The sequence below is a fragment of the Poeciliopsis prolifica genome, unplaced genomic scaffold (assembly GCF_027474105.1).
Source record: "Poeciliopsis prolifica strain line A6 unplaced genomic scaffold, Auburn_PproV2 SCAFFOLD106, whole genome shotgun sequence".
NCBI lineage: Eukaryota > Metazoa > Chordata > Actinopteri > Cyprinodontiformes > Poeciliidae > Poeciliopsis > Poeciliopsis prolifica.
The window spans coordinates 62,523-81,161 of NW_026562481.1; the positions used below are offsets into that span (position 1 = coordinate 62,523).

Here is an 18,639-nt window from a genome sequence, read left to right on the forward strand (position 1 = left end):
AAATCAGATCCACTTTGAGGAGCAAGGACTCGTATAATCATACGATCTGTTTTTATTGAACTTCTCTGTATCAATGCAAATTGTTTTGAGTTTATTGACGGCTGATTGGTTCTGAGTTCCTATGGGAACCAGATTGGCTCCTCATGGGAGTTCCTGACTCCTGCTCTGTGTGCAGCTGTGGGTGGAGGAGCGGCTGCCTCTGGCCACGTCCACCGACCACGGACACAACCTGCAGACGGTGCAGCTGCTCATCAAGAAGAACCAGGTAACCTTTGACCTCTCACCAGGAAACAACCTGAACAGATGAAACCCGACGGCCGTCGCACATGTAGAGAGTTTCACAGGAAACGACACATGATGCAGTGAGCTGAACCCAGACTGACCCTCAGTGTGTGTATGTGTGTGTGTGTGTGTGTGTGTGTGTGTGTGTGTGTGTGTGTGTGTGTGTGCTCTGCCCTGCAGACGCTGCAGAAGGAGATCCAGGGCCACCAGCCTCGTTATGACGACATCTTTGAGCGCAGCCAGCAGGTCCTGCGGGCCGGCAGCCCCACGGCCGAGCCGATCCGCCAGAGGCTCAGCGAGCTGCAGGCGCTGTGGGAGCGGATCCGGAAGGAGACGGAGAACCGGCATTCCCGCCTCAGCGAGGCCCACGAGGCCCAGCAGTACTACTTTGACGCTGCGGAGGCCGAGGCCTGGATGAGCGAGCAGGAGCTGTACATGATGTCTGAGGAGAAGGCCAAGGTGGGCGGAGCCAGGAAACAGATATAGATCTATGTATATAGATAGACAGCTGTAGATCTATGTATATAGATAGACAGCTGTAGATCTATGTATATAGATAGACAGCTGTAGATCTATGTATATAGATAGACAGCTGTAGATCTATGTTTATAGATAGACAGCTGTAGATCTATGTATATAGATAGACAGCTGTAGATCTATGTTTATAGATAGACAGCTGTAGATCTATGTATATAGATAGACAGCTGTAGATCTATGTATATAGATAGACAGCTGTAGATCTATGTATATAGATAGACAGCTGTAGATCTATGTATATAGATAGACAGCTGTAGATCTATGTATATAGATAGACAGCTGTAGATCTATGTATATAGATAGACAGCTGTAGATCTATGTTTATAGATAGACAGCTGTAGATCTATGTATATAGATAGACAGCTGTAGATCTATGTTTATAGATAGACAGCTGTAGATCTATGTATATAGATAGACAGCTGTAGATCTATGTATATAGATAGACAGCTGTAGATCTATGTATATAGATAGACAGCTGTAGATCTATGTATATAGATAGACAGCTGTAGATCTATGTTTATAGATAGACAGCTGTAGATCTATGTATATAGATAGACAGCTGTAGATCTATGTATATAGATAGACAGCTGTAGATCTATGTAGATCTATGTATATAGATAGACAGCTGTAGATCTATGTATATAGATAGACAGCTGTAGATCTATGTTTATAGATAGACAGCTGTAGATCTATGTATATAGATAGACAGCTGTAGATCTATGTATATAGATAGACAGCTGTAGATCTATGTATATAGATAGACAGCTGTAGAGCTATGTATATAGATAGACAGCTGTAGATCTATGTATATAGATAGACAGCTGTAGATCTATGTTTATAGATAGACAGCTGTAGATCTATGTATGTAGATAGACAGCTGTAGAGCTATGTATATAGATAGACAGCTGTAGATCTATGTATGTAGATAGACAGCTGTAGATCTATGTATATAGATAGACAGCTGTAGATCTATGTATATAGATAGACAGCTGTAGATCTATGTATGTAGATAGACAGCTGTAGATCTATGTATGTAGATAGACAGCTGTAGAGCTATGTATATAGATAGACAGCTGTAGAGCTATGTATATAGATAGACAGCTGTAGATCTATGTATATAGATAGACAGCTGTAGATCTATTTATTTTCCTCCAGTTTAAACTCCAGATCCTTTTCTTGAATCTTTTTGACATTTTTTTTGTTTAACTTTATTTTTTCTGTTTCTCCAGATTTTATTCTTATTTCTTGCTTGTAAATTTTCCCCGTCTTTCTCTTTTCCTTTCACTTCCTTGTTCTGCTGTCGGTTCCTGCTGGGCGTCGCTGAGTTCTGGCGACTCGGTTCAACAGAGAGGAGTCAGTGTGACCTCTGACCGGTTCAGCAGGCTGTCTGACCTCTGATCAGCCCCTCTGACCTCTGACCCCTGTGCAGGATGAGCAGAGCTCGGTGGCCATGCTGAAGAAGCATCAGATCCTGGAGCAGGCGGTGGAGGATTACGCCGACGCCGTCCATCAGCTGTCCAGCACCAGCCGGGGCCTGGTGGCCGCAGGTCACCCCGACAGGTGAGTCGCCCGCGAGCCCCGCCCCCCCACAGGGAGCGAACTCTGACCCCGTGTCGTCCCGCCACAGCGAGCGCATCGGCATGCGGCAGTCGCAGGTGGACAAGCTGTACGCGGGGCTGAAGGACCTGGCGGAGGAGCGGCGCGGGAAGCTGGACGAGCGTTTCCGTCTGTTCCAGCTGAACCGGGAGGTGGACGACCTGGAGCAGTGGATCGCCGAGCGGGAGGTGGTGGCCGGGTCGCACGAGCTGGGCCAGGACTACGAGCACGTCACGGTGAGAGGATGAGTGAAAGCGGCACTGCTCCAGTCTGATGAACTTCATGTTTTACTGGTTTAAAGGTTCATTTAATCGTCTGGACAACTGAAAACTATTCATTTATCACCAGAATCAGCAAAACCAGAATGTTTTTCTTCCGTTTTAACTGGAGTAAGATGCTTTTAAGGTTTTTTAACATTTCTTGATGCAGAGCTTTTGTTACTGTGAAACTGTTTTCATGAGTTTTTGTTGGTTCTTTGAAAAGTCTGTGAATGTTTCTGATGTTTGAGCAACATTTAAAAACCAACAGGAGCAAAACTATCAAGATGTTTCAAGAATTTTCTCTGAAACTTTTTAAACTTTTATTGTTAGAATCAAAACAAATCAAATTTAACAGCATTTCTTTCAAACTAAACATTTTAATGTATGCAAACATGGAAAACATGAATATTAATGTGTAATATGATCGACTGCTTCATCCTGTTGACCTCTGACCTTTCTCGATCAGATGCTGCAGGAGCGTTTCCGAGAGTTCGCCCGGGACACGGGGAACATCGGTCAGGAGCGCGTCGACGGCGTCAACAAGCTGGCGGACGAGCTGATCAACGCGGGCCACGGCGACGCGGCCACCATCGCCGAGTGGAAGGACGGGCTGAACGAGGCGTGGGCCGACCTGCTGGAGCTCATCGACACGCGCACGCAGATCCTGGCCGCCTCCTACGAGCTGCACAAGTTCTACCACGACGCCAAGGAGATCCTGCACCGCATCCTGGACAAACACAAGAAGCTGCCGGAGGAGCTGGGCCGCGACCAGAACACCGTGGAGACGCTGCAGAGGATGCACACCACCTTCGAGCACGACATCCAGGCGCTGGGAACACAGGTATGCTGGAGCCAGGCAGCATGGCAGCCGGGGAACCCGGGGAACAACCCGGCGCCCGGGGAACAACCCGGCGCCCGGAGAACAACCCGGCGCCCGGAGAACAACCCGGCGCCCGGGGAACAACCCGGCGCCCGGGGAACCCGGCGCCCGGAGAACAACCCGGCGCCCGGAGAACAACCCGGCGCCCGGAGAACAACCCGGCGCCCGGGGAACAACCCGGCGCCCGGGGAACAACCCGGCGCCCGGGGAACAACCCGGCGCCCGGAGAACAACCCGGCGCCCGGAGAACAACCCGGCGCCCGGAGAACAACCCGGCGCCCGGGGAACAACCCGGCGCCCGGAGAACAACCCGGCGCCCGGGGAATCTATTAGTAAAGTAGAAACATGAAGGAGTCTGTTGAGCTCAGACCAGTTTGTCCTGCAGGTCCGGCAGCTGCAGGAAGACGCCGTCCGTCTGCAGTCGGCGTACGCCGGAGACAAAGCCGACGACATCCAGAAGAGAGAAGGAGAGGTGAGAGACCAGCACTCTGCTCCCTCATTGGACCAGAGAGTCTTAAAGAGACAGCGCCGCTGCTGCTCTCAGCGCAACGCATGCTGCACGGCTGCTGCTCTCACATCACATCAGCTCTTTGCTCCTGAAAGAGCCTCAGCAGCACAGATTACTTTAACTATACCAGAGCCAGGGCTTAAAGGGCCGGTGTCGTGTTTTCCAGGCACAGAGACAATCTAGTAACTGTTACTTTTGGTCGTTATAATATTAAATAGAACTTAAAATAAATGTAACTTCCTGATCAAATGTCTTGAAATTGGGCCTCTGTCTCTTTAAGAAGCTCCTGTTCTCTCTGAAGCTCCGCCTCCAGGAAGTCATCCAACATGGCTCCTCTATTCACCCTCTAATGTTTTTACCAGCTCTGCTCTGAGCAGCAGCTCCTATAATGAGCTCAGCAGCTGTTTGCTAAGTGCTTCTGGCTAGTCTGAAGGAGCTGAGTGGGAGGAGCTGTGTCCTGAAGGCGGGGCTAGATCCACTCAGGCGTTTTGCAGCTGAATGTTTGCCATGGACACTAAAGGATGGAAAGATAAACATGGTGATTTTCTGACACCGGCCCTTTAAATGTTCCTCCTCACACTGTGACATCACACAGGGAGGTCAAAGTGCTGTGAACATCGCTGTGGTTTTATGTCTGATGAGTTTGAGTTCATGTTTACAATTCACCTGAATTTAATTTAAACTAATCCAGCATGAAGTGTCCTTCTGATCCCGGGTCCAGACCTCATCTGCACTGGGTCCAGAATTCTGGTTCTGGTTCTGGATGAAGAGTTGATTTGATGCTTTGGGTCGTTCCCTTCGTGATGTTCCAGACCTCATTAACTCGCTCAGCCTCCTGCGGCCCACAGCATCATGGAGCCTCCTGCGGCCCACAGCATCATGGAGCCTCCTGCGGCCCACAGCATCATGGAGCCTCCACTTTACCCTGCAGTGGGCTGAACGGGTTTAACCTCATCCTTTGGTTCCGACCCAGATGGAACGATTCAGGCTTATCTGACCCGACATCAGTGGTCTAGTTAAAGTAAACGGGATTAGCATGTGGATAGCAGCAAATGGTTGCCATGGGAACCTTTATAAGAGTAAAATTGTAAAAGTGTCCCAGTCAAACTTCCAAACTTCAACATGGCTTCCAGAAAAGGCCTGTGTGTCGCGTCATTTTCCTTCCCCAGGGAACATGGAGTGATTCATTAAGTTCCTCTGAAGATAATCATTGAATGGTTCATTTAATAGTTTTTATTTGTGAATATGGGATTATTGTGAATGTCAGATTATTCTGAGATTAGTTTTGTCCCACCAGAGGAGCCGTAGTTTCACCTCCATGTTTATGTCGGCTGGTGTTTCCTGGACCCGACCCGTCTGGACTCTGCTGGTTCTGTTATTCAGGCCAACGTGTTAGCATGTTAGCGTGTTGCTGCTGTGTTTTGACCGTCCCTATGTGTCTCCCTGCGTTTCGCCCGGTGAGCCCAGAAGAGAAAGGGAGAGGTGAGACTCCGCCCCTAAGCTTTGCATCACTTGGCTGCTCTTCCTCCCCTCCTCTTCCTCTGTGGACTAAAATGAGCTCAAACATTTTAGTCGCTCTGGCTGAGCGCTCGTCTCAATCTGGGATCGTTTGTCTCGGTCTTCTCCACCCGGCTGGGCTGCCGAGAAGCTGAAAACAAACGCTCCTGCAGTAATAAGGTGAGCAGACAGGGAAGCTGGGGAGGAGGCTCCATGGTCACAGCCTCCTCTTCATCACACCTTCATCACCGGGTCAGAAACATTGAAGCTAAGCGCTGCGACTTTATCAAAAATATCTTTCTACACGGCACTTCAAACTGTCACATAACAGTTTATGAGACGATAATCTGTGAAAAGATCGATCTCCTCACTGAAGAAAAGCCCAAAATACAACCAATCAGAGCCAGGAGGCGGGGCTTAGTGCTGTCAATCATTCTCGTGCAAGTGCTGTTAATGGCAGAGAAATAACTTAGACACGAAAACGTTTATCCGCCTTCATCAGTGGCAATGCTAACTAGCATTAGCATTCATGATGATTGTAACCCTAACCCCAAGGGGGAGGTGTAGGGTGATTGACAGCACTAAGACCCGCCCCCAGGCTACGATTGGTTGTTTCTTGGCGCTGGCAGAAGGAAGGAGATTAATATTTACACAGATTGTCTCATAACAAACTGTTACAACAAATATGTAAAAAAATATTTTTAAGAAAGTACTGCAGCTTTAAGAGCCGTTCTGGTTCTGGTTCTGCTTGGACCTGGATCCGGAGGTCACAGCTGGTCTTTCGTCTCAGTGATGCTGACAGGACAGAATGAGCTTAAATGCAGGTGGATCCAGTGACATCACTTCCTGTTTACCCCAGCAGGCTAACGTTAGCTAGCTGCTTGTTTTCTGCTCAGAGCTTCTGCTGCACGACGGCGGCGCTGGTTCCCTCCCTCTGTCCGCCGTTCCCCGTGTCCCCTTGCCGCCCAGCCGGCCCTCATGTCTCCGTCTGTCCCTGCAGGTGCTGGAGGCCTGGAAGAACCTCCTGGAGGCGGCGGAGGCCCGGCGCTCCAAGCTGCTGGACACGGCCGATAAGTTCCGGTTCTTCAGCATGGTGCGGGACCTGATGCTGTGGATGGACGACGTCATCCGGCTCATCGAGGCCCAGGAGAAACCCAGGTAGGAGCCGCTCCGCCCAGGGGCACGTGGCCGGACCGGGCGACCTCTGACCTCTGCCGCCGCGCCCGCAGGGACGTGTCATCGGTGGAGCTGCTGATGAACAACCACCAGGGCATCAAGGCGGAGATCGACGCCCGAAACGACAGCTTCACGGGCCTGCATCGAGCTGGGCAAGGCGCTGCTGGCCCGGAAGCACTACGCTGCAGAGGAGGTAGGCAGCGCCACCCGCTGGACAGCGGAGTGGGCGGGCAGCGCCACCTGCTGGGCAGCGCCACCTGCTGGACAGCGGAGGGGGTGGGCAGCGCCACCCGCTGGGCAGCGCCACCTGCTGGGCAGCGCCACCTGTAAAACCAAACTTTAGATCAGATTTCAGGTTCAGATCTTTATTTTCTTCCCAGGGAACAAAAATCTAAAGAGCCATTAATGTTTAATTACATTTATGGATCAAAATGACTCCAGATTTAGTGATTTTAATGTAAAACGATTAAAATCACTTCAAAAGACCTGCTATAACAATAGTAGTGATTGACTGAACCCAATCAATCAATCAAGTTTAATTATGAGAAACCAGAGACAAACTTTTAATTTTCATCTAAATCTTCGTTGTGTTGATCAATATTTGATCAATTCTGGCTCTGAACCAGCTGGTGTCTCTGGATTTACAGGATCTCAGTGTTTCGGCTGGTTTTCAGTTTATAGAACCAAAGTTATCCGGGTCAGGACCGGTTCTGTTCTGGGTTCTTGGAACCGTCCTGGATCAGTCTCATGTCTGTCATCTGCAGCTCCCTCTAGTGGCCACAGACGGAGCTGCAGCGTCCATATGGACTCCAGTATGAACCCTGTTTACTGGTTTCTCCTCCAACCAGTACAACCAGTCTGCAGCCAGTAACACTCCAGTAACTGCTGCATTCAGGACCAGAACAGGTTGATTGAACTCAGCAGTTTGTTGGTCTGTGTGGATGACCTTTGACCTCTTCTAAAGCTCAATGCGCTCAGACAGATTAAGCCTGTATGGACGGATTCCCAGTTGTCCCAGTTGTCCCAGTTGCTCACTGTGTTTTCTGCTGCAGATTAAGGAGAAGTTGCTCCAGCTGACGGATAAGAGGAAAGAGATGATCGATAAGTGGGAGGATCGCTGGGAGTGGCTGAGGCTGGGTGAGACGTGCGACCCGTTCCGCCGGTTCCCCCGGCCCGGCCCGGCCCGGTTCTGACCCCCGTTCTGTCCCCAGTGCTGGAGGTGCACCAGTTCTCGCGGGACGCGGGCGTGGCGGAGGCGTGGCTCCTGGGCCAGGAGCCGTACCTGTCCAGCAGGGAGATGGGCCAGAGCGTGGACGAGGTGGAGAAGCTCATCAAACGCCACGAGGCCTTCGAGAAGTCCGCCGCCACCTGGGAGGAACGCTTCGCCGCGCTGGAGAGGCTGACCACGGTGAGGCCCGCCGGACCGGAACCGGACCGCTACCGGACACTCGGGACCAGAACCGGACGCTCTGTCTGCTTCTCTGTCCAGATGGAGTTACTGGAAGTGAGAAGAAGGCAAGAGGAAGAGGAGAGGAAGAGGCAGCCGGCAGAGGCTGCTGAGGCTGCAGCCCAGAGCAGGTGAGGAGGAGGACTGGGAGGACTGGGAGAACTGGGAGGACTGGGAGGACTGGGAGAACTGGGAGAACTGGGAGGACTGGGAGGACTGGGAGGACTGGGAGAACTGGGACTCTTTAACAATGACCCAAATGGTTTGATCAGTGATTGATCTGATTAATTAGAATGAAAATCAGAAGTTTTAATGTTTTATTTGAACAAATAAGAGATTTTAGTTAATTTATTAGAAATCTGTTGAAATGAAAACATTTTTATTCTGAATTTAAAAGCTCCAAGCTGCTGGAGTTTAAAGTTTCTAAAGTATTTTATTTTTCTGTTTTCTTTGTGTTGAATGTCTTTAAAGAAGCAGATAAAATACATTTTATTTATTGTTTTTGTTATAATCTGGACCAGTTTGTTGAAGTCAAACAGATTCAGATGATCTGAAGGAAGCAGGAAATAACTTCATTCATGTAAGCAGCAGCAGTTTCAGTGCTGAAGCTACAAGTTGTTTAGTTTCTAAAGTTCTGATTTCTGAATGTTTTAAACACATTTAAACTTAAACACGTTCAGATTGGAGAGAAATGAAATCAGTTTGTTTCAGTAGAAATGATCACCAAGCTGAAGGGGAACCGCTCCAGTGTGATAATATCTGTGTGTGTGTGTGTGTGTGTGTGTGTGTGTGTGTGTGTGTGTGTGTGTGTGTGTGTGTGTGTGGTGTGTGTGTGTGTGTGTGTGTGGTGTGTGTGTGTTTCTGCAGGGAGGGCGACCCGGTGTCCCAGAACGGGCTGCCGTCCGACCAGGAGTCGCCCCGGGTTAGTTACCGCTCTCCTGCCTACCAGACTTACAGCAGCTCCCTGCAGAGCCGCAGGGCCATCGCAGCTGCTGCAGCCGCTGCAGCGCGGAGTCGGCCTCAGACATGATCACACTCACACACACACACACACACACACACACACACCGCAGTCTGCAGAAACACTCAGCATTCCTCTGTGTCGCCTGGATTTCATTTCTAATGGATCATCTGCTGTCAGCCCAACAGGAAGTGCATCACCTGGCTACTTCCTGCCACAGATCAGAGAAAACTTTCATACAAAACATCCAGATGACAATATTCACTTTATTCACTTTATTTAGGAAGTTATGAATGAATTTTACTGCAGAGCAATCATTCCTTCAATCTACATTTCCATTCCCAGACTCTGTAACTTCAGCTTTAACGTTAGCTCATGTTTTTAGCATTAGCTCATGTTTTTAGCATTAGCTCATGATTTTAGCATTAGCTCATGTTTTTAGCATTAGCTCTTGTTTTTAGCCTTAGCTCTTGTTTTTAGCATTAGCTCGTGTTTTTAGCATTAGCTCATGTTTTTAGCATTAGCTCGTGTTTTTAGCATTAGCTCGTGTTTTTAGCATTAGCTCGTGTTTTTAGCGCTGAGTTTCTCCTTTTGCTGGCTGTCTCTAAGTATTCAAATGTTTTGGGTCCTGTATACTTCCTGGAAACAAATTGCTGCAGTTTTTGTCCTTTAGACTCAACATTCCTGCTTTACTCTGACAAATGTTAAAGGTGCTACCATGTGAACAGTGCGGTGTGAGTGCGACTGTGAGCGTCTGGTTTGGGACCACACACACACACACACACACACACACACACACACACAGCCCTCTTCATCCCTGTCCTCCTCTTCCTCCTGTCTCCCTCAGCTCGACCCGCCCGCCATCCTGTCCCCTCAGCTGCTAATGGCTCTGCTCGTTTACGTCATCATTTACAAACTCACGCTGTGGAACATGAACACCTGAACGCCTCGCAGAACATGAACACCTGAACGCCTCGCAGGGCTCAGCTCACATTCATCCTGACATTATTGATCCAGAAATCCTGCAAAACTAAATGTAGAAAATCAACTAATTATCAGGAAATCTTGTTGTCTTAAATAAAATATATTAAAAGGATTTAGTTCAATTATTTACCTGATAAATCATCAAAATAGACAAATATGTTTAGAATTAAATATAAAATATAATCAATAACTTTTGAAAAGATTAGATCTTAAAATGATGATTTATTACTTTTGTGCTTTTATTTTGAAAGCGGTTCATGGCGTGTTAATCAGCGTCTGCATCGCCACGTCTCTTCATCTTCATCATCCTCTCTAACTAACACGCGTTTCCTCTGAACTGAACCAGAACTCGTCTTTCAGACCGGATTGTTTCATGATGAAGTTCAGGAAACTTTTCCGTCGTCACGTTTCTGATCCTGAAACCACGAATGAAACGATTTCCTGATGAAGGATCTCGCTGGATTTCACTGTGATCTCATCAGTTCTCACCGTTTTCATCCACAGAGATAAATTTGGGGACTGTCCCTTTAAGGGACGTCCAGCTGTTTCTCTGTTTGTTGACAGTGAAGTCAATAATCAACGTTGCTTGTTATGTAATAATATGATGGGATGTTGAGCAGAACCGGATCCTCTAATGAGGTTTTAACGCTTTGAGTGAAACTGATGGAAATGAGCAGATAATTTGTCTCTGCTGCTGTTTCCGTTTCTCTCACATTTATTTATTTATGGACTGAAAAAATCTAAACCAATCAGATTTACATCATTTATGACTAAAAAAGATGAAAACTTTAAACTTTTACTCATTTCTTCACATGTTCATCAATAGATCATCATTTCACACCCGAGTCACTGAGTCCTGTCCTCTGTCCCTCATTGTCCCACTCTGTCCCTCAAAGACCCTCATTGTCCCACTCTGTCCCTCAAAGACCCTCATTGTCCCACTCTGTCCCTCAAAGACCCTCATTGTCCCACTCTGTCCCTCAAAGACCCTCATTGTCCCACTCTGTCCCTCAAAGACCCTCATTGTCCCACTCTGTCCCTCATTGTCCCACTCAGTCCCTCAAAGACCCTCATTGTCCCACTCTGTCCCTCATTGACCCTCATTGTCCCACTCTGTCCCTCATTGTCCCACTCAGTCCCTCATTGTCCCACTCAGTCCCTCATTGACCCACTCTGTCCCTCATTGTCCCACTCTGTCCCTCATTGTCCCACTCAGTCCTTCATTGTCCCACTCTGTCCCTCATTGACCCTCATTGACCCACTCTGTCCCTCATTGACCCTCATTGACCCACTCTGTCCTCATTGTCCCTCATTGTCCCACTCTGTCCCTCATTGTCCCACTCTGTCCCTCATTGACCCTCATTGTCCCTCATTGTCCCACTCTGTCCCTCGGTGTGAGTGGACGGCTGCTCATCTCTGTATTTTCAGTTGTTTTAATTTGCATCATGTCTTTTTGTCCCTTCCTGTGTCTCTCTGTCCGTCCGTCTCCAGACTAACATTCCCAATAAACCCAGTCAGAACCAGTGTCCTCTCTGACCCGTCCTGGTTTGTCTCTCCTCGTGTCTCATCCATGTTTCTGTCTCTGGTTGATTGTTGCTCCATCAGTGGACGCTTCCTCCTCCTGGAGGTCAGAGGTCAACGATGCTTAGCGTTTCAGCTGCAGGTTCAGAGCCCAGTGGTCGGTCCCGGGGTCGGGGCCGGTCCTGGTTCTGGTCCTGGTTCTGGTCCCGGTTCCGGTCCTGGTTCTGGTCCCGGTTCTGGTCCTGGTTCTTTTCTAAACAGTTTCAGTTTGAAATGAAAGAGAAGAACCAACAGATGCTCTTCAGATTTAATGTTCAAATATCTTTGAATTTAATGTTGATCCAGATTAATTCCTGTTTTCCAGCCGTAAAGATAAAAATTCAATAAATTTATTAAGTTATTTTGTTTGACTGATTTTTGGTTCCACAGATTAATGGCAGAAATAAAACGTCAGGAATCAGTTTCTAGATCTTATCAGGTGTCAAACTGAATTCACCTGATATTCTCTGTAAAGCTGCTTGAAACGGTAAAAACTACAGAATTCATGTTTTTATCAAACTCAGAACTTTAAAACCCAGACATTTTATTTTGAAAAGTTTCCAGTGTAGTCAGACTTCCTCAGTCTGATGCAGTTCAGTAAAACGTTTCTGGACCTGGTTCCTGTTGGTTGATGGAGCTCAGGGTCAGGAAACCAGTTCTCCCAGTAAAACCCCCCAGGACCGCTCCAGACCGCCTCCCAAAGCTGCCAGGATCCTGCGGCCTTTGACTGGACCCTAACCTCCGTCTGTGACCGGGTAATGACCTTCGTTTGCAGTGGAGTGGAAACAAACCAATCAGTTCTCACCACAGCTCCCAGTTTCACTTCCAAGCAATTTACTGGTTGATTGTTTGAGATGTTTGGTGTGACCTTCCTCTGCCGCGCCGCCGCTTCTCTAACGCTGAGTGACCTGGTGGTGGCGCCGTCATGCTGTGGGATGCGTTGCAGTGATGCAGCATGAACCAGAGATCAGTGCATGTGACCAGCAGCACAATGAACCGCTGGCTGTGATCAGGTGATGATGAGGATGATGATGAGGATGATGAAGTCCAGATTGAGGCTGGGAACGACGGGACTGATCCGGTTCCGGGTCAGAGGGCATCAGGAAGTCGGTCTGCTGTTGGTTATGATTGTAGGAAGTGATGAAAGTTGGCATCGGCCAATCAGGAGGCGTTTTGGGGAGTCGGTGGTTTTACAGAACAGCAGTGAAACTTTTTCCAATATTCAGATTTATTTTGATCAGTTTTTGGTTTCAGCTGTTGGCCTGAACAGCAGAGGAATAAAGTTTTATTGTTTAGCCATTTTTGTTTTATGTCTGGTTGACTTTAGCGCCTCCTGGTGGTGGAAATTAATAAAACCCATTTAAACATCCTGGATAAACAGTTTAGTATTTTGACCTGCCGTCCATCTGCTAATTGATCAGGATTATTCATTTAAAATGTGACATTTTTCCAGAATAATGATCAGAATTGGTTTCATTAATCCGTTTGAACTTTAACCTAAAGTTTTATGTGTTTGTGACGTTTCTGATCCTCGTTCAGGTTTATTGTCCGTATTTCGGATCTTCCTGATGGATTCTGGCCTCGTGGAGCTGCTAGCATAGCGTCTCTGTTAGCATTAGCATCTGTAGCGTCTTCCCAGCCTGTGATTGTTTTCTGCTCTGCATGTTGAAGCTCTACTGACTGATCTGCAGCTGCTGTGACCTCTGTGACCCCTTTGACCTCTGTGACCTTTCCGCCGCGCTGACCGCCCCCTCTGGTTGCAGGAGAACGTGGACGAGGCGGTGAACGGGGAGCCCAGCCCCGCGGGGTCACCGGGCGCCGGTCGTAAGGCCAAGGCCAGCCAGGCGGCGACGCTGCCGGCGAAGAGCCAGCAGGACGGCGCCACCTGCCTGCTGGAGGCCTTCCTGCACCGCAAACACGAGTGGGAGGGCCACAACAAGAAGGCCTCCAACAGGTGTGAATTGTTTTTAATGGTTTTGTCCTTGGTTTAGGTTTAGTTAATAATGTCCTCCAATAACTAACTACCAAGTCATGTTTTCAAATGTTGTCAACTTTAAACGTTATTTATCCCAAAAACACGTGAAGCTGCAGGACGACTGACTGCTGAGCTCAGCTGGTCCTCTGAGGAAACAGACACATGGAAACTTACAGATTATTTTAATACTCTGGACAGATTCCTAACTGAGGACAAAACTGATTAATAATCTATAAAAGCATCCAGGACTCAAAACATGTTTACTAAACTCTCAACATGTTAAAGCAGCTTTAACATGTTGAGAGTTTAGCAGATAAATATCAACATTTGACCTGAAAAACAACTCAATGTTCCAGGACAAACATTTTCCTGAGAGCCAAGGCGGGATGATGACCCGGGAGTGAAACTGGTTCTGGTTCTGAGCCTGGTTCTGGGTCTGAGCCCGGTTCTGGTTCTGAGCGCGGTACTGGTTCTGAGCCCGGTTTGGTTCTGAGCCCGATTCTGGTTCTGAGCCTGGTTCTGGGTCTGAATCCAGTTCTGGTTCTGAGCCCGATTCTGAGCCCGGTTCTGGGTCTGTCTCCTCAGGTCCTGGCACAACGTGTTCTGTGTGATCAACCAGCAGGAGATGGGTTTCTATAAGGACCAGAAGAGCGCGGCGCAGGGCGTCCCCTACCACAGCGAGATCCCCGTCAGCCTGAAGGAGGCGCTGTGCGAGGTGGCGCTCGACTACAAGAAGAAGAAACACGTCTTCAAACTCAAGTGAGTTTCAGACGGACATTAATGATGATCATCATGAAACTTGTTTGTATCTGTGGTTCAAACAGAACAGTGGAAACAACAAGGTTTGGTTTCATGGCCTGTTAAACAGCCTCTGATTCATGCAGCAGTTATTAAAGATGAAGACAAGCTGAGAAAACATCAGAATGAAACCAATAAACAGGCAGCAGAACCTCCAGGTTTCTAATCTATTAATGGAAGTTTGATCCATAATGAGCCAAACATCAGAGATCAGAATCAATTCAGCTGCACAAGTTACTGAACCGACCAAACGCCTGATGGAGCCGAGACAATAGAGTTCATCACATTCCCTTAAATCTCAGGTTTAATGTTTTCCCTCCGCAGCGAGATGAAAGTCTCTGCATGTGTCCAATCGGTTCCTCCAGGATTTTATGATCTTGTGATATTTTTAGAAATATTTGCAAAGAAATTAGTGATTTTTTTCTTTCAGGGTTCATGTAGAGGAGAAAAGAAAACCAGATGTGACAGAAACATTTTATTCTTCAAGAACTTCATATAAACACATGAAGTCGGGCTGAAGCAGCAGAGGAAACACTGCCACCTGTTGGTGGGAGGAGGCATCACTGAAAGCCCATGTTGCTGAAGTTGCAGTTTATTTTCAATAAACTCACATTTATGCATCAGCATGAAAAATCCAGGGATGATCAGAGGATTGCAAACAGCTGTGAAACAATGTGCTCTGCATGTTCGCTGGATTGGAGATGAAATTTAAATTTGAGATGAATCAGATTCTGTTTTTGCCTGACCATCATGTCTGACGCTCCGCAGGCTCACCGACGGGAACGAGTATCTCTTCCAAGCCAAAGACGACGTGAGTAACAAACTGAAACTCCTCAGGTTTCACTTCCTCCACATCACAGACGCTCATATTTAACTTGTTCCATCCGGAGGAAAATGTTTTTCCTCTGACGGACGGAACCGCTGGGTCGGACCGCCTGGTTCTGGAAAACTGGGAATACTTTTAGTTTTGGTGATTTTCCTCTGGGCTCCATCCTCAGCTCCTCCCACTGATCAGTCATAAAACTGAGACTTGGACTAGGCCAATATTCTGTTGCACATGAACATTGTTTTCCTGCTAGATCAGCTTCTGCACCTCCAACAGAAAACAGTTTCTGTCTGAAGGAGACATGAAACCCACAGGAGACATGAAACCCACAGCGGCGTCTGTCCAGCAGTTTGTTGTTGTCATGATGTTTGTTTGGACTCTGCTGCTGCAGCAGCAAAATGCTGCTGCAGCAGCAGAGTCCTGACCAACACCAGGAACTGGATAATCCACTGGTCTCTGCTGTTTCTTGAACTGGCCTCACTGGCCTCACTGGGCTAACTGGCCTCACTGGCCTCACTGGGCTAACTGGCCTCACTGGGCTAACTGGCCTCACTGGCCTCACTGGCCTCACTGGGCTAACTGGCCTCACTGGGCTAACTGGCCTCACTGGGCTAACTGGCCTCACTACTGGGCTAACTGGGCTCCTCGAGACACTTTAATATCTAGTCACATATCAACCCGGTTCCTGCCGGGTCCAGACTGACCAGATGAGGCCGGGTTGAGTTTCTCCTCACATCTGGAACGAAGCGATCAGTGTCTGTGTGGAGAAAAGAGTTCCTGTGTTTGAGGTACTTCCCTTCTGTCCCCAGGAGGAGATGACCGCCTGGATCTCGGCCATCGCGGCGGCGGGCTCCAGGCCGGAGGTGACGCCCAGCAGCCACAGCACGCCGGCCCCCGCCGCCCGCGCCCAGACGCTGCCGGCCACCGTGGCGGCCTCCACCGCCGAGTCCAGCCCGGGCAAACGGGAGAAAGACAAGGAGAAACGCTTCAGTCTGTTCAGCAAGAAGAAGTAGACGCTCCTGTCCTCTCCTGTCCTCCCGTCCCCCGGCTGTTTGGGGTCGCTCCTCCTCCTCGTTGTCCGTCGTTCATCCAGCCGCCAGTCGGTTTGCTCCGAGCAGCTGCGAAGCTCAGAATGTAGATCTGTCTCTCTAATCCATCCTGATGATGATTCCTAACATGTCCTGATCCCAAACAGCCTTCCTCCTCCTCCTCCTCCTCATCTTCCTCTCAAAGCGTGACTCCAGCATGCAGCTCCGAGCCAAAACTCTCCACTCTGTGCCTCTCAACCGTCCGGTGGCTCAGAGTTCCCGCTCGGCGGGAACCTTCGCTAGGAGGGACAGAACCACCGCTGGCGTGTCCGGCTGCTGCTGTCCTACGGACGCGGTCACCGCCTGGAGGAATCCCGCTCCGTTTTCCTTCCTGCTGTCTCTCGTCGTCCAGCTTCTCGTGTTTCCGCTCCCGGTTCTCCTGGACGCTGTCGCTCGCGCCGGTCTGGCTCCATCCTCAGCCGTTTCTGCGACGCCTTGTCTTTGCAAGATGCCGTGTTTCCCTGTGTGGAGGGGAACCTGGAGCAGGGCGGGGTCCGCTCCGGATCCGCCTGCTGCTGCTCAGCCTGGGCTAACCGGGCTAACTGGGCTAAAACAGGCTAACTGGGCTAAACCGGGCTAACTGGGTTAACTGAGTCTAAACCAGGCTAACTTGGGTTAACCTGGGCTAACTGGGCTAAACCAGGCTAACTGGGCTAACTGCGGGCTGAGCAGCTGCTCGGGGCCGTCTAATTCCTGCAGCAGCGTGAGCGCCACCTTGCCCTGCTTCATCTGTATGTATAACTTGTGTATAACAAACTGTTTAAATAAACTTGTGTTTAATTTCTTCACTTATTAGTACTAATAATATGACCAACCGTGATAAGCTTCAGTGATTCTGTATGAAGGAGGAAACCGAATGTTTAATCAGTTTTCCAACAATCAGTCGGGTTTTTTTCTACTTTGTTTCTGAAACATTAACCTCTGACCTTTGTTTGGTTTTGTGTCTCAGAGTTAATAAGGTTATTAGTCTGGAGTTTGAAGATGTTCTATAAAGTAACTTTAAGCTGTTCAGTGGATCTTTATGTCTGGAAGTGAATTTGGCTTCAGCTCTCCGTCGTTAAAGTGAAACCTGTGGCGCTTCTACGGAGCTCCATTCATGACAAAAGTCACTCCAACTCATTTAATGTGAACTTGATCAGATGTGGAAAAAGATGCAAATTAAAACGTTTTGTTTGGGATGTGATTTAAAGTCCACATTATACAAGAAAACCGTTAATTTAATAACAATCCAGATTATTTTCTCAGATTTTCATGGTAACCACCATAACACTAATGATTCTTAAAACATGTTTCCAAATGAAGAATGTTCATGTTTGTTAGAAAACTACATTTTGGATTTCTGGCTGATGGTGGGAGAATATTTTTTCTATGAAAAAGACTCTGATCGGAAGAATCTCACAAGGAAGCAGTTCTCCGACCTGCAGGGGGCTTCAGGCAGCGGCTGCTTCAGGCGGCGGCTGCTTCAGGCAACGGCTGCTTTTGGACGGCGGCTGCTTCGGGCGGCGGCGGCTGCTTTCGGGCGGCGGCGGCTGCTTCGGGCGGCGGCGGCTTCAGGCCTGAACAGCTGATTGGCAGCTTTTCCTCTAAAAACTGATCATCAAGAAGAATAAATGTTAGATTTGAATGTTTGGGCCCAAATGTTTGACTTTTGTTTCAGTGATTTCGTCATTAATGGAGTTCCATAGAGCCTGAATAGAGTTGGTGTAATGCAGCAGGAATGAGGCCGAACAGGTCAAAGGTCAATCATTATTGGGGGGGGGAAGCTGCTTCATTTTTTATTATTTTGTGCTAAAATCTGACAGTTTGATAAATAGTGTGCTTTCCTCTGTAACCATAGTAGCCAGATATTTCTTCATTCTGCACAATGCCACGTCGGGGTTGGTGGGCGGGGTCATAGGTCATAGGTGGGTGTGATGCGGGTCACTGCTAGTTGGATCTGCACCGTAGATTTCTCCCCGTCTGTTACATCTGTGCAAAAAGCCATTAAAAGCTTTTAAAACAAATCGACTCCGTTTGGTTCCTGTTGCAAACCGTCGGGTCAAACGACCTTGACCTCAGAACCTCCTGACCTCAGAACCTCCTGACCTCAGAACCTCCAGACCTCAGAACCTCCTGACCTCAGAACCTCCTGAACAACCAGACAGCTGACTGCTGGAACGGCCTAGTCAAAGTCCAAAGCTGAACCTGATAGAAATTCTCATTAAAGTTGTTTTTTTCTATTTTTCAACCCAAATGTTTACATTAAATAGAAAACACAAACGACA

General features: G+C 48.3%; 1 protein-coding gene across 1 annotated transcript in view; it reads left to right on the top strand.

The window, feature by feature from the left end:
- The window catches only part of LOC129354223 (spectrin beta chain, non-erythrocytic 1-like), a 71,057-nt gene extending 52,679 nt beyond the window's left edge, over nucleotides 1-18,378 (top strand). Inside the window, 17 exon segments of the mRNA XM_055023742.1 lie at nucleotides 176-265; nucleotides 463-741; nucleotides 2,249-2,379; nucleotides 2,447-2,651; nucleotides 3,142-3,516; nucleotides 3,941-4,027; nucleotides 6,561-6,718; nucleotides 6,790-6,871; nucleotides 6,873-6,929; nucleotides 7,789-7,873; nucleotides 7,948-8,144; nucleotides 8,226-8,314; nucleotides 9,051-9,105; nucleotides 13,452-13,642; nucleotides 14,249-14,422; nucleotides 15,230-15,272; nucleotides 16,097-18,378. Of these exon segments, the coding sequence (XP_054879717.1) occupies nucleotides 176-265; nucleotides 463-741; nucleotides 2,249-2,379; nucleotides 2,447-2,651; nucleotides 3,142-3,516; nucleotides 3,941-4,027; nucleotides 6,561-6,718; nucleotides 6,790-6,871; nucleotides 6,873-6,929; nucleotides 7,789-7,873; nucleotides 7,948-8,144; nucleotides 8,226-8,314; nucleotides 9,051-9,105; nucleotides 13,452-13,642; nucleotides 14,249-14,422; nucleotides 15,230-15,272; nucleotides 16,097-16,300 (2,502 nt within the window). The 3' untranslated portion in view covers nucleotides 16,301-18,378.
- The last annotated feature ends 261 nt before the right edge of the window (nucleotides 18,379-18,639 follow it).